The 16,213-nt window shown below is 36.1% G+C and overlaps 1 protein-coding gene across 2 annotated transcripts in view; it reads right to left on the bottom strand.

Moving 5' to 3' along the window:
• Nucleotides 1-2,652: 2,652 nt before the first annotated feature.
• The window catches only part of nedd4a (NEDD4 E3 ubiquitin protein ligase a), a 39,296-nt gene continuing 25,735 nt past the window's right edge, over nt 2,653-16,213 (bottom strand). Inside the window, exons 8-25 of one of the 2 annotated variants that reach the window (XM_016546844.1) lie at nt 15,090-15,161; nt 14,619-14,738; nt 13,634-13,867; nt 13,391-13,468; nt 13,202-13,256; nt 12,924-12,982; nt 12,545-12,610; nt 11,584-11,813; nt 11,340-11,461; nt 11,090-11,160; nt 6,852-6,947; nt 6,571-6,644; nt 6,385-6,445; nt 6,250-6,309; nt 6,059-6,166; nt 4,066-4,162; nt 3,871-3,943; nt 2,653-3,796 (exon numbers count right to left, since the gene is read on the bottom strand). In XM_016546844.1, coding sequence (XP_016402330.1) covers nt 3,694-3,796; nt 3,871-3,943; nt 4,066-4,162; nt 6,059-6,166; nt 6,250-6,309; nt 6,385-6,445; nt 6,571-6,644; nt 6,852-6,947; nt 11,090-11,160; nt 11,340-11,461; nt 11,584-11,813; nt 12,545-12,610; nt 12,924-12,982; nt 13,202-13,256; nt 13,391-13,468; nt 13,634-13,867; nt 14,619-14,738; nt 15,090-15,161 — 1,779 coding nt within the window. In that variant the 3' untranslated portion in view covers nt 2,653-3,693. The remainder of the gene's footprint in view (nt 3,797-3,870; nt 3,944-4,065; nt 4,163-6,058; nt 6,167-6,249; nt 6,310-6,384; nt 6,446-6,570; nt 6,645-6,851; nt 6,948-11,089; nt 11,161-11,339; nt 11,462-11,583; nt 11,814-12,544; nt 12,611-12,923; nt 12,983-13,201; nt 13,257-13,390; nt 13,469-13,633; nt 13,868-14,618; nt 14,739-15,089; nt 15,162-16,213) is intronic. The other variant, XM_016546849.1, reaches the window with a different exon arrangement.

Genomic DNA, 16,213 nt, shown 5'->3' with positions numbered 1-16,213 from the left:
GAGTGTGTGTGTGAGTGTGTGTGTGTGTGTGTGTTGGTCAGTTATTTCAGACAGAATGAGTGTTAACAGCACTGGTTTCTGCCAGCTGATGAAACAGATCCAGATCTGCCCAGTATCGATGTGTTCAGCTCGACAGCTGCAGACTGAAGGAACAGTATCGATCTGCTCTCCGGTCGCTCTGTCGGTGTGGAGCAGAAGTGTGACCTCCTCTCCCTCCGGACAATAGTTCTGCTCGGACTACAGGTCAGGAAGAACAATGGATCTGTTTAGTGAATATCAGGAGAAAAGAGCCTGAGTTCAGTTTCCCACAGTCAGCAAACACAGAGAAACAGCAAACTCACCTCAGACTTCAACTCAGCCATTCCTACAAACACAAAGCTGCATCTGTGGTTTTTATCCTATAATTGATCTTCAAGTTTTTTGCCATTTATTTATAATTTTTTTGCCTTCATTAGTTCATTTTAAATGGTCCTGCGTTGACAAAGGAATTCATAACAGAACAAATATATAATTTAGTCTTTCAATTAAAATCATAAACAGCACACATAAAAAAGGCAAAATGTTTTTATATCTGGTCTTGTTTATATTTAATGCATGTCACACTGTATAAAACTTCCCAGAAGTCAACTATACAGGAATATATAATGTAATTATATTATAAATTGACATTTATATCTCATACATCTCATTTATCTCTCCCTCTCTCTCTTGGGTGCTTCTACTAAATACTGAGCATTTTTCAGTTTTTCTTTTTTAATAAATCTGCAAAAATGTCAACAGTTCTGTGTTTTTCTGTCAATATGGGGTGCTGTGTGTACATTAATGAGGAAAAAAAATTAACTTAAATGATTTTAGCAAATGGCTGCAATATAACAAAGAGTGAAAAATTTAAGGGGGTCTGAATACTTTCCGTACCCACTGTACATATGCATACATATGCATGTATATATATATATATGAATAATGAGAAATAATAATAAAATATAACATAATGATCAGTAATAATAATAAAATAATAATCAGCATTAATAATTATGTCTCAGTAAAAACTGAATAAATCTTGCAATAAAAAGTGGGACTAAATAAATTCTACTGTAGTTTAGTAAACCTCGCTCAGTTTGCTGCATCACCATCATGCAGTTATCTGTATCTGCGGAAAAACCATGTCATTAGTTCCATTTCATTTTGGAAGCAGCAGCTGCTAATATGCTAATCTGATCAATAAGAGATCAAATCAATATGAGATTCTTACAACAGAGCGAAAGAAGATCCGGCATGTATTCTAAGACCCTTCTCATTGGACACTTTCCCACATCACCCCGCCCCCTCAGCAGAAAGCCACACCCCTCTGACCCCGGTTGAATGAAATGGTGTGTGACCCGTCGGCTGACCTCTGAAGGATTGTGGGGCAGCAGCACGTGGGCATAAAGGGGGATGGGAGAGAAAAGGGGGAAACAACAGCATTGCCACTCACTCCTGCTGTAAACTCACTCTGCACAGCTCTGAGGATTTTACTACTTTAACAGTATATTTTTATATACATTTTAATGTGATTAACTCCAGTAATTTATGCAAAGTAAAGGTATAGTTCCCGCAAAAAAAGTATATACAGGCTTTATCTAATTATTAGATCAATAAAGAATTATACCACAACACCACAAGCGTCCTAAAAGTTTACATCGATATTGCGCCCCCTTTTGGTAGAAAGCAGCAGTGACGCGTCCGAGTCTCCCCTGCGCTGTTAGTTACTGCGGCCCAGTGGACGATTAGAGAACTGCATCACAATAACAATAAATATACAAATAACAAACATGCAATACTATTTGTATCATAATAACGCAATAAGCCCCAAGAAGCCGTGGGTTACAGTGAATTTATAACAGCTAAGGGGCGTTGTTAGGCACGACGCGAAGCGGAAAACGGTTATTCCATATACGTAGTTAGGTCTCACAAAATAAAACGGAGCAAATAAAGTGTAATGATATTAATAAATACAGTATTCTTCCACCAAACAATGTAGTTCCTCAGAAACAGTTATGGTTGCCACAAAGTGCACAGAAGTAAACAAAGGTGTATGTTTGTAGAGTAATTTACAACAGCTTTGAACGCGGCTCAACCAATCAGAATCAAGGACCGGAACTATCCGTTTTATAATAATGATTAAATATAAATAAAATATTAGTTAGTATAAAAATAATAATAATATAAAAAATACCTATATATATATATATATATATATATATGTAAACAAACATTTTATTTGTATAATGTTATAATTCAATAATAATAAAAATAATAAATAAAACATTTGATTCCATTTGTATAATAATAATAATAATACATATAAAAAACACAAATATAAATAGATATATAAAAAATAAATATAATTCAATACCATTTGTATAATAATAAGTATTAAATTATGTAACTTTCCAAGAGATGTGCTTCCCCAGAGTCGGTTTCCTTTCTTTCTTAAACATCTTCAGGAACCTTCTTCTGTTCACTTGCGGGCGTTTCCTGTAAAAGTTGCTTATATATGTTATAATAAATATGCTTTATGACAGCTGCTTTACTAATAACAATTAAAGACTTGTATTAGTATGTACTGCAAATAAAGACCACATAAACCTCAATGAAGACATCATATCGGAAGAGTCGTTTTCATTTTATTAATTTTCCAAAAACACGTAGCCATAAAGATCGGCGTGACAATTAAAATCAGCACAATTTACAATAAAATGAAAGACATGTTTGCTCATAAATCTCTGATAGAAAACCCTTTCTGAAACTCACTCTCATCTGTGCCAAAAACCTTTGTAGAAATGCAGTGGCCGTTCATATAATAGTGTCTAATTATACAACAGTATCCACAATAAAAGTGTTTCTTCATTAAAAGTTGCTCGTCAGCACACAGAATCAAATAGTTTCATATTACAAAATGAAGGCAAAGTTATTTAACAGTCCGATACGTTTCTTGCGAGACAAAATGTGCTTACTTTAAGCAATATTTAATCTGTAAACATTTAGTAAATGATACGAAGCAATGATTTGTCACAATGCAGCTTGACTGAGGTGATCTATACATAGTAAGACTTGAAACGTTTGTTTTTAGAAAAGTGCTTCAACCTTCACAAGCTGTACAAAAAATGATTTTAATAAGCATATGGTTTTCAAAAGTGGGCTATCTGTAAACAAAAAAACCTGTAAACAAAGTCAAAGTGAGAAAAAGTCATGATTAAGAGCAATAGTACAAACAATGATGCCTGGATACCTTTGAATTTCAACTCAAAAACAAACAAAAAAAGGACATTTTTTGTACAGATCGGCAAAAAAATTAATGGTCTCATATTGTGCATTTTGGGAAATCTCATTAGCCAAACAGTGCACATCCATAATGCGTGACTTAAAAGCTCATATTAGAAATATACAATTCCTTAATTATGCTCAAATGCATAGATATGATCAAATCTATAGATGTTTAGAAATCTTGTACGTAGAGCTGTATGCAGCAGGAGTACATTACAAAACCTTATTCTGTAAACATCATAAACATACAGATTTGTGATTTTATAACACCGTGTTCGCCGGATCGTCTCGCCGCTCGACCTTGTTTCCCGTAGAGCCGCATGCACACATGTGCCGCCCGCTTTAAACACAGGAGAGTCGTGATGCTGTCGCCGTGGCAGCCGGAGTCTAATCCACACCATCAAAGCCCTGAGCGTTTTCGATGGCCATGTGCAGCTTCTCACGGAGCTCCTCGAACGTCTCGTACGGAGGGAGATCCAAGCGGTTGAAACTGATGGAGAGACGCATGAATGAGACCGGAGAGACAGACAGGTAGACAGACAGACAGACACACAGATCTCTCACCAGGTGTGCGCTCGGGGCAGTTTGTCCCGCGTGCCCCACTGTTCAATAGTGAACAACTGCGGCCCGTTGGATCCTGATCAATCAGAGAAACACAGCATTGCACTTTACCGAACAAACTGAAAAGCCATTAAATGAAGAAGCCAGCACAAACATTAATATTAATGAGCATTGTGATTTTGGGGGGGAGGGGCTTACCGTAGAGCTCAGCGAAGCCGTTCATTGGTACACGGGATGTTCCCGTCACAAACTGCAGCAAACGGATTCGCTTTTCTGCATCCATCAGCAACACCGTCTGAAATACCATCAACAATGAGCTGCTACATCAAATCAATTCATTCTGATTATCAGTAATAATAAATGTAAGCGTGGTGCAATAGTAATGCAGTGAGTGTCATCTTATTAAAGCGTTAAAGCTGTGCGTTACAGCGATTTTACCATGATTAAGGGGGGGGGTTAGGAACTTGCTATGCACAACAACAACACTTAATCGATCCTGATAAAAATCACTGTTATTGCTCATTTATGGCAAAAGTCAGAATCACAATTATTTTGTTTGTTCAATACTAAGATTACGGTTATTTCGTGATTACTCACAGACTTCATAAACATCATGCATTTATTGAACTTTTTTTTTTTAAATGTCTTTTTGACAGTGGACATCCCTGAATATCAAATATAATTCAACTGGAGGGGGAAAAAAACCAATTAAATAAATTATTTATAATGTATATACATAAATTTATATACTGATTTATATACATAAATGTGATCATGGTTATTTCATGATTACGATTATTATATCACATTTAGTCGAAGACTTTAGAAACATTATGCATTTATTGAACTTTTTTTTTTTTTTATGTCTTTTTGACAGTGGATTTCCTTGAAATTTAAATCTAACTGAAAATAAAATAAAAATAAATAAAACAAATTTACAAAACAAATAAAAATAAATAAATAGTAGATGAAAGATAAAATTTAAATAAAAACTTATAATAAATAAAACAAATAAAATGTATTATATATTTAAATAAATTAAAAAATATATATAAAATAAATAAATAAATACATTTGTTAAAAATAAAGAGCAACTATTTTGTTTTAGTGCAATTCTACAAGCTACTGAAAAGTACTAGACATTTAAGGAAGGGTGAAAGTGTACTGCTGTATGGGAAAGGGACGTGCTGAATTTATAACAAAAAAGGCAAAACAAGAGCAAAACCAGACAAAACTGAATGTGGCACAATAATTGTTTCAGCTCAAAGCCAAAAATGTAATTGAAATAATTATATTAATCACCCAGCCCTATTTATAAGACTTAAGTTTAACCTTAAAAAGTTGCAAAAGTACAAAAGTTTATGTGATTTGACTTAATAAAAAACAAAACAAAACAAAAACAATCAAATCTGACCTTCCAGAACCAGATGATGGCGGGGTGATTTGGGTTGTAGCCATTTTTATATTTGGTGTTTTCTCTCCAGTCGTTGACGTCCACGTCTCCTAAGCCACACATCAACAGCTGAGGAACACAGAGACGCTCAGGTTCTGAGAGCTCACATGAATCAAGCTACGCACCATCAAAAGTCTCACACGGTGTCTTACCTCCAGCTCGTTTCCATCAAAGATCTTGATCAGGTCCTGAGGAATCAGCTCATAGAAACCCTGCAGATCGTGATTACTCACAGACTTCATAAACATCATGCATTTATTGAACTTTTTTTTTTTAAATGTCTTTTTGACAGTGGACATCCCTGAATATCAAATATAATTCAACTGGAGGGGGAAAAAAACCAATTAAATAAATTATTTATAATGTATATACATAAATTTATATACTGATTTATATACATAAATGTGATCATGGTTATTTCATGATTACGATTATTATATCACATTTAGTCGAAGACTTTAGAAACATTATGCATTTATTGAACTTTTTTTTTTTTTAATGTCTTTTTGACAGTGGATTTCCTTGAAATTTAAATCTAACTGAAAATAAAATAAAAATAAATAAAACAAATTTACAAAACAAATAAAAATAAATAAATAGTAGATGAAAGATAAAATTTAAATAAAAACTTATAATAAATAAAACAAATAAATAACCTTAAAAAGTTGCAAAAGTACAAAAGTTTATGTGATTTGACTTAATAAAAAACAAAACAAAACAAAAACAATCAAATCTGACCTTCCAGAACCAGATGATGGCGGGGTGATTTGGGTTGTAGCCATTTTTATATTTGGTGTTTTCTCTCCAGTCGTTGACGTCCACGTCTCCTAAGCCACACATCAACAGCTGAGGAACACAGAGACGCTCAGGTTCTGAGAGCTCACATGAATCAAGCTACGCACCATCAAAAGTCTCATACGGTGTCTCACCTCCAGCTCGTTTTCATCAAAGATCTTGATCAGGTCCTGAGGAATCAGCTCATAGAAACCCTGCAGATAAAACACAAGTCAGTCAAACTCTGGGTGGGCGGCAGTGACCCAAAGTGACTGAACGAGGATCTGTACCTCCTTGAAGGCCGTCATCTGTCTCTGGATCCGATCTACAAACCTCCACTGCATCACCAGACTGCAAAGAAACACCACAGGACATAGTATTACATCTTGAAGCCTGTCCCATAAGAAAACAGTGATATTCACTTGTCAGATGTGTTGTGGTTTGTCTATGTGCCACTAGAGGGCGGTAAAACATACTGAATATACTCCTTTTTGTTGGCGTCATTGACCACAATATCAGCACCTCCTGGTTTCAGCTCATGCTGGTGCGTCTGTGGAAGAGATCGGATCAATATCAGAATATATTTACCTACACAAATCATATCTTTGGGGTCTTTTAAAAGAATAGTTAACCTGAAATGTTTTAAATTTTTTAATGACCTAAACATCGGTCCGTTCCTTACACAAAGCTGCTGTATGCTTTCAGAAGTCTTGGACTATAAAGTTGCATGGACTACTTTTAGCGCAGAATAGATCACCTGTCCAAAGAGCTCCTCGTCGATGGTGAACCTGAGGTCCAGATCTGTGGGGTCGTTCTCCAAGATCCATCGGAGGGAGTTGAAGTACTCGCTGTCCTGAAATAACACGACCAGAAACAGTGTGTGATACTAAACTAAAGCTCCATGGGACATTAGGCACATCATTAGTGTTAACAGCACTCACTATGTTAAAATATAACTTATACTTCTTACTTATTACCTAGAAGCAATGACTTTTTTTTTTTATGAAATACTACTATGCTGTACACATTGTATAGTGTATTTTTTATAGAAATTGTCTTTTTAACAGTGGGTTTCCTTTAAGTTTAAATATAACTGAAATGATAAACTCAATTAGATTTAAAAAATCTGTATAAAAAAAGAATAATACGTAATATATATTTATGTAAATAATATAAAAATACTAAATAAATAAAATAAATTCGATCAAAATAAATAAGAGCGACTATGTTTCTGTAGTGCACTTCTACAACCTTTAGGAACATTTAGGAAGGGGTAAAAGCAAGCGCTATAAAGCACTGTCATATATATATTTATATATATATATATAGGGCTCCAGACAAAAAAAATCAATTAAGGAGCCATTGGCTCCTATAAGAAACAAAATTAGGCACCAAATAATTTTTTTAAGTACCACAGAATAATTAATTAATTTATTCATTCATATTTTTTAACACTTTAACATTTCAGTCATCCTGTCATGTGTTTATGTCTAAGTCCTCTACTGCTCCTGTCTCTCACGGTGTTCCTCAAGGTTCGGTTCTTGGGCCTTTACTCTTCATCATCTATATGCTCCCTTTAGGTAACATTATCCGTCATCACGGCTCCAACTTGCTATGCAGATGACACCCAGCTCTATATCAGTTCTCAATACAACTCTCCCTTTCCCACCAACTCCATTATCAGCTTGTATTAATAATATAAAAGCTTGGATGACCAGTAACTTTCTCAAACTCAACACTGATAAAACAGATCTACTAACTTGTCGGTTCACCAAAAAATGTTGCTCTTTTCTGTGCTGACAATGTTAACATTGCTGGGATCTTGGTTCGACCTTCCACCTCCGTTAAAAACCTGGGTATAATCTTTGACTCCTCTCTCTCCTTCCTACCTCACATTTCTTCACTCACTAAATCTGCCTTCTTTGACCTCCGTAATATCGCTCGTTTACATCCCTTCTTAAATATCTATGATGCTGAGACACTGGTTCATGCCTTCATTACTTCTCGACTCGACTACTGTAATTCTCTTTTCTATGGTCTACCAAACACAACATTAAATAAGCTCCAATATATCCAGAAATCTGCAGCTAGGGTTCTCACTTTTTACTCTGCAGCTAGAGTTCTCACTTTTTCAAAGAAATCTTCTCACATTACTCCCATCCTACACAGACTTCATTGGCTACCCGTTCGTTTTCGTATTCAATACAAGATTCTCCTCATCACCTTCAAAGCACTTCATGGTTTCGCCCCCCCATATATTTCTGATCTCATTCATACTTACTCCCCAGTTCGCACACTACGCTCTTCAGATACTGGTCTACTGTTAATTCCACGCCACAGGTTAGCATCGTTTGATGGACGAGCGTTTTGTATCTCTGCCACATTCGTGATCTTTCTTCATTACAGGATTTCAAAACCCACCTTAAAACATATCTTTTCCTTTCTTGTTTCTCTGATCTCTAACTGATTGATCTGAAAGCGACCTTGATTTTGCAGAAAGGCGCTATATAAAATAAACATTATTATTATGTCTCATCTTTTCTTGTCTTTATTAGCATTTTAATCCATCTTGTAGATGTCGTAGGAACTATGGTTCACTTAAAGTGGGAACTAAACGTCTTTTCCAACTTGAGAACTATATACAGTTAGGCCTGTCACGATAACAACTTTTTGTTGTGCGATATATTGCCCCAGAAATAATTGCGATAAGCGATATTATTGTCATTTTAAAAACCATTTTATGCCACTGAATATATAATCATAATGTAACAGCATAATAATGCAAGAAGGCCTACACACTTCCAAATGACAACAAACTTTTAATTTTTAAGAATATTTAGATCATGGAAATTAAGTATCAAAATATTACATACCTTAGAAAATCTGAGTAAATAGTAAATAAAAATTTTTAAACAAAAAGTGCAAAGTAACAAGTAGAAAAAAGAAAAATGCACAAAAAACTTGTCTGGAGATTTTTCCATACTGATTTTCCCTGCCCTTCTTTTCTCTGTAAATTAAGGGTGCACACTATTGCTGAAAAACACAAAACTTGATGAAACTTTTTTGTAGAAGCATTTGTTAAATTTGAACTAGCACCTCATGACTACACCACGTTATGTACGAGAAGCTGCAAAAGACACTGGCGCAAGTGGAATGTACAAAACATGGTGACATTAATTTTTAAGTAAATATAATGGGCGATATGTTGCGTCACCAAAAATTATTGAAGTCATGTACATATATTGTGCGATAAATTGATATATTGATTATTTCGACAGGCCTATATACAGTTTCAAAGAATTGTTTATTACACAGAATCTGTGCCAATATCAGGGCTCATAACTACATCAGCATCACTGAACCCTTGAGTGTTGTTTGGGCTCCTCCTCAATGCATCTTATAAATGCTCTCATATGTCTTGCACACATCCAGTCTGTTTTTCTTCATTAGTAACATGCAGTTATTTAGGAGGTGTTGAATTTTATCTTTAGCTCCTTGCATTCTTTCTTATGTAGACAACAGGTTAAGTAAATAAATTTTCCTCTTTATAGTTATTTTTCTAGCGGACTGATGAGCTTACGGACGCCGAATGGTTATTCTGAGGTAAATGATTGTTACGTGGAATTGTTTACAAGCTTTACATGTTTTCCCCAGTCTGAAACGCTGAATGAGCGATTACATGAGACATTTCAGTAAGCTGTACTGTATCTCATAAAATACCTTCTGATGTGCATTCATGTTTATTTCATACTATAGTAGTAAAGAGAAAGATATGATGGGTTCACGTGCCGCTTGAACTGATGCGCTAAAGCTATTTATTGTTTGAATTTCGTTATGAATTTGGCAGAGTTTTAAAGCTGATACTTTGTTTATTAAAAGGTAACAGAGCACAAAGCTTATAGCGATTATTGGATAATAATATGAAGTTCACGCATTAACAGAACACAGCATATAGACTAAAGATCTTGATAAGAAGAAGCCATATCAGTATCGATTATAAACGAGAGCCGTTAACGATACTGTTAAAGGGGTCATATGATGCGTCTTTGCAACTTCAGGGATCTTATCTATGCACAATCAGCTTGTAACACTCCAAAGAGAAAGGAAAACTTGAAATCGCATCATATGACCCCTTTAATGTCCACACAGCTGAGAGCTTTACCTGTTGTAGTTTGTTCAAGTTGTGCACGAAACGGACCCTGCTTTTCTGCACGTCATTTTCAATCTCTCTCACGCTGCCACAACTGGTGTGCCGTCAACGCTGGCTTAAACTTTGATGCGCATCGTTTATTACGTCAACATAACAAAAGACGTGATCGCAAAACAAGCAGGAAAAAAGGCATTACATGCAAATTTTTAAATCATAACATGTACATTTATATAGTCGCCAGTGGTGATCTCAGCAAAAATATCACTCGATTACACATTTAATTAAATTTATTTATAAAATAAATTTAATATTTAAAATTTTAATCAAATTTTTGTGTAAAAATGACAATTTGAGCACATTGCATTGTGGGATACATAGACATATACTGCACAATAAAATATTTGGTGTATGCAGTAGGTCCTCCAAGCATTTAAAGCAAAAAAAAAATATATATACATAAAAATAAATAAATATTCACTGTGCACATTATACATTTTTAGGTATAGCATAAATTAAGTAGTTTAGAGCATGTATGCATTATGTATAGATTATTTCTTTTATATTTTAGGGTGACAATTTTACCATCAGTCCAGGGACTGCAGATGTTAAACAGCCTTCTGGCTAATTCTGGCACATTGTACATTTATGTATTATTGATGTGCATTGTCCCTGTCAAATAAACCAGAATAATAACAATAACATACTGCAGAAGTAGTATGCCATTTAGCAGGCACTATTAAGTATGAGTGGAATGATCATATGCTATAGCCACTGTTCTCTCTGAAAAAGCACAACAGTGTAATTTAGAGCTGATGCTGATTGGTTGAGGTGTGCCTGTCACTCACCACTGACTCCATGTCCTGTAACGTGATTGGCTTCTGCAGCATCATCTTGTAAAAGGGCCGGATGAAGAATGCTGTGCAGACGAATACAACAGAACCATTTAAGAGCAACATGTATACAATGTTTTGTTACATTTAGACATTGGTTGTCTTTAGAAAATGAGTCCGCATGCGTGCAGTGTGTCCACAGCCAAAGTCAAATACTGTGAATATGAGTTGTGGGTATTTATATTGGTCTTGACAGGTTACTCACCATCCAACAGCTTCCCGTGATAAACGGCCATCCCAGCCACCCGGCCGATGAACTTAAAATAGGACAGGTGGTCCTCATTACACAGACCTGAGTTGGGGTTGATCTGTAGGGTGTAGTTATCCCTGCAACATTCACATGGCACTGTTTAAAATCTAATTTCTGATCGATTGTACAATGTTCTTATCTAGCACAACACACTAGAGTGAAGTGAAGGTGAAGTGAATATAAAAGCGGCATCACTCACGTGGCAGAATACTCAAACAGCCCATAATACGGGTTGAACATTTCCTTGGAGATCAGGAAGAACCATTCCCTGGCCACGCCCCCATAGTCCAGCCCCTTCTCCCCCTCAAACTCCACCCAGAGGCGGGCCTTCAGAAGGTCAGCGCGTTTGACGGACAGAATGCGCCGGTACGAGTCCTCCAGAACGGCGTTACGTCTCACATTCAGCTCAAAGCGGTTCGGGATGTCGGCCTGGAGAGCGTAGGAAAGATTGATTTTGATTTGAGATTTACTTATCCATCAGGATTTGACTGGATCAAACATGTTAGGTGATTAAATTATTAGTTGATATTATAATTCCCAGCCCGCTCAGAAGAAAAGCTGATTCAGGGGCAAGAAAAATTTTATATGTTTTCATGACAGATTATGAAAACAAACAATGCATGTCTTTAAAATCATGTGCATTGATGAATTGTGCTAAATAAGACCAGGAATGTTTATTAAGAGCATAAACAGGGTCATTTTTGATTTAATGTTGCCTTTAAAGTCATGAAATCAAGTCTATATGGCACTACTGAAGAAAGGTGTCTGCTTTAGGATGTTCTGCAGTTATTTATTAATTCAACTAATTCAAAATCCACATCAAAAGCCACTTTGTACTAGATCTTTTAGATCTTAAAATTGCATTAATTTGAGGAAAGCCATAAAAAGTTTGACTGTAAAATAAAATATTTTGTTGTTATTATGCCATACTGATATATAAAATTCAACATTTTTGGCCAAATTGTGTGGCTGTACAAACAAGCACAGCAAACCTGTAGCTAAAAGAGATAATTATTATTATTGTGATAACTGTGGCGACTCGAACAAACTGGGTTAAAATTAATTGCTGCTCTTCCATAAACCCCAACTTAGTTGGCCTAGATGTTGAGATCTGAATGGGACAGGAAAAACCAAAAAGCCTGAAAAGGACAGTGACGTACCGGTTTCTTGAGTTTCTTCCGGAAGTACTCATACTTCTGTTTATAGTCTCTGGAGTAAGGCACGGCCTGAAATAAAGCAGAACACAATCAGTTCGCCAATAATCCATGAGCTCTTATCAGATGCTGAGCGCTCCTGACCCGACAGAGATCATTCAACTCATCCTGGACAAATATAACCTCCCCTTCCCCTTGTGACACACAAACTCCTTACAGGAAACCAATGGGAAGAAATGTACAGGGTTTCAGGCTCAGAACACTTTTAGAAACAAGATATGGCAAAGATCATTGTGCGTTTCAGCAGTCTCTCTCAATATGATCCATTAATGGCCGTGTCTGTTGGCTCAGTCAGGACCTTTAACAGAAACAGAAAACCACTTACTGGACCAGTGATGGCTGAATTCTGTAGCCTTGGATCTTCCCACTGTGTGGTTTTTGTATCTAAAAAAGCAAAACAAAAATAAAATAAAAATCGGTATAAATAAAATATTTGTAAAAATATTATATTATAAATAGAATATAATATAATATTTAATATTTTAATATATGTAATATTATATTAATATATAAATGTAACAATTAAAAAAAAAGATTTGTACATATCTGTTACAGATTCCTAGAAGTTTTTTGAATTGGCATGCTTATGAATGTGCCACTTACTGTGATCGATGTAGAAGATTCTGCCGTCACTATGTACTCGCTCCTCCCAACCAGGCTATAGGAGACAACACACACACACACACACACACACACACACACACCCCTTTTCAACCTGTCCTGAACACCACATCAATAAAATCATATTAAGCACATGACCTCATCCTCTGATTATGACATCATCCGTCTTACCGGCAGTGGGCCGAGGTCAGTGGGGTCAAGGGAGACTCTCCTCCTCACGTGCACGGGAACCTTCAGCCAGGGGTCGTCCTGTGATGGAACAGGAAACAGGATGGCAAACACAGGAAGTACATTTCAGAGTGAACAATGGTGCAATCAAACAACGCACAGGAAAAGCAAAACAAACACTTATTGTAGTAATATACCATGCTATTACCATGAAACAGCCTCATGTCTTGTTTGTGTCTGTCTTACCCATGTGGTGGTCTTAGTGTTGTGGTCTATGAAAAAGGGGCGTCCGTTTGGAGCGCTGCGCACCTCCCATCCGGCCGGCATCAGTCCCGCGTGCTCGGGCGTGTGAGCGTGTGTGTGCTGCGGCGACACATCCGGGGAGAGCAGCGGCGGAGCATAGCCCGTGGGATTCTGGGAGAGAGACATGACTCCGCCTGCCACCGCTGCTGCTGATGCCTCAGAGGGCGGCTGTATGAGCTGAAATACACAGGTCAAAGGTCAGGGGTTTGAGAGATCAGTCAGAGAAATATTCCGCCGTATTATGCCACAAATTAGGACTGCACTCTGGTTTAACAGTTGAAAATAAAGAAATTAGGAAAGCCACAAAAAGCTGAACTGTAAAATTAAATTATTATTATTGTTATTATTAATTATTACATGATTTTTCTTATGTTTTTACAATTAAATATTACAACAGTATTTCTTATTTCATTTAATATTTGTGTTTAGTAATAGTAAAAATCATAGCAATTTAATAATAATAATAACAAGTTATTATTGGTCAAATTGTGCGGAAGTACAAACAAGCACAGCAAACCTGTAGCTATTATGATAATAATAATAATAATTGTTATTATTATAACAATAATAATAATTACTATTATTATTATTATAATTATAATTATTGTTATTATTATTTATACTGATAAGTAAAATCACAACATTTTTGGCCAAATTGTGCAGCCCTACAAACAAGTAGAGCAAACCTGTAGCATGCATAAATAAATAAATAAATAAATGTATGTACGTTGTTGTTATATTGTGCAGCCCGACAAACAAGTTATAAATAAATAATCAATCACATTTGATATAGCAACTTGTGGTTTTAATCAGATAAAAAAAAATTACTTTTTTATATTTTTCCCCTTGAACCGTGCAGCACTACCACAAACGCTGTTGATGGAGCTTTCTCCAGAAAGAGAAGTATTCAACCAGGACTGAGACGTACCTGAATGAGAGGCTGTGTCCAGGTTGTCATCCTGCTGTTGTGATTGACGTAATACATTCTCCCTTTACTGTCCTGCTTTTCCTCCCATCCCGGAGGCAGCCCGGCAGACGTGGGTAATAACTACAGGGAAGAACAGAAACCGATAAAGTGAGCAACGAAATGCAGAGAGGGGGTGAAATGAGGAGAGCGAAACACGGAAACAATCCATTACAGATCGTCCGTTTCGGTTCATAAATAGCCATCAGTTAGCAGTTCGCCTCTCAAACACAATGTCCTCTGGGAGCAGATGTGAGCCGAGCTGCAGCTGAGGTGATGTATTGCGAGGTTCAGGGCATGCTGGGAAATCTGGGGCAGCTAAGATTACACATCATGTGCTGAGAGACTGAGAAACACTGAAACTGGAGCACACGGCGAGCGCTCGGTCTGGACTCGAACATACGGAGATATTTATGAATGTTTTAATGCTCTCACCACGGGGTGAACAGGATGCTCTTCCACCGTCAGGGTCTGTCCACTTCCTCTGCGGCTGCCGTGACCCTGCGGCTGATAAAAACACAATCTGAGATGCAACTACACACTCTGTTGTGTTACATATTGTTTATACTACTAGCTTTAAATGTAACAATGTAACAAGTTGCAACATATTCATGTTCCATTTGGATGCTGATTGGTCAATACGGTGTTCTGCTAAAATTCCCAAAACGGTATATTACTGCACAGAACTCATAAAGGTCAGCTATTAATCTTAGTTTAAATGTCGGATATACTAGTGGAAGGACAAAGGTTCTGAGGTTATGATGAATTATGAATATAGTCAATGTTGAACTCATCAATGTGTCACTTGGAGCATCATAAATCAATCACATGAATCAGTATTTTGCACCCGTCACAAAAACATCAAGACACATTGTGATCGTATCAGTGGCTTGATGTGAGGAATATTTATTTCTTGTATGTCGCCACATAAATTTGGGATCTTACATAAATGTCTGTAAGAAGTTAGATCATTAGAATGACTTTGATTTGAATTGCTTGTGTCACTTACAAGTTTGGGGTTGGAAAGATTTTTTCAATGTTTTTAATAGTCTCTTCTGCTCACTATAGCTGCCTTTATTTAAAATAACAGTAAAAATTATGAAATATTATTACAATTTAAAATAGCTGTATTCGATGTGAATATATACTAAACTGTCATTTATTTCTGTGATGCGCAGCTGTATTTTCAGCATCATTACTCCAGTCTTCAGTGTCACATGATCTTCAGAAATCATTCTCATATGCTGATTTGCTGCTCAAAAAACATTTCTGATTATTATCAATGTTGAAAACAGTTGCGCAGCCGAATATTTTTGTGGAAACCGTGATATATTTAAATATTTAGGTTTCTTTGATGAACAGAAATTTCAAAAGAACAGCGTTTTATTGAAATGGAAATCTTTTGTAACATTATAAATGTCTTTACTGTCACTTTTGATCAATTGAATGCATCCTTGATGAATAAAAGCATTGATTTCTTTATTTTATTTACTTGTCAAAGACTCCATCGGTCTCATTCATTCATGAGTGTGTGTGTGTGTGTGTGTGTGTGTGTGTGT

The sequence above is a fragment of the Sinocyclocheilus rhinocerous genome, unplaced genomic scaffold (assembly GCF_001515625.1).
Source record: "Sinocyclocheilus rhinocerous isolate Xijiao unplaced genomic scaffold, SAMN03320098_v1.1 scaffold942, whole genome shotgun sequence".
NCBI classification, from domain to species: Eukaryota; Metazoa; Chordata; class Actinopteri; order Cypriniformes; family Cyprinidae; genus Sinocyclocheilus; species Sinocyclocheilus rhinocerous.
The sequence above is the reverse complement of the archived record's forward strand: the minus strand, read 5'-3'. Positions and strand labels throughout refer to the sequence as shown.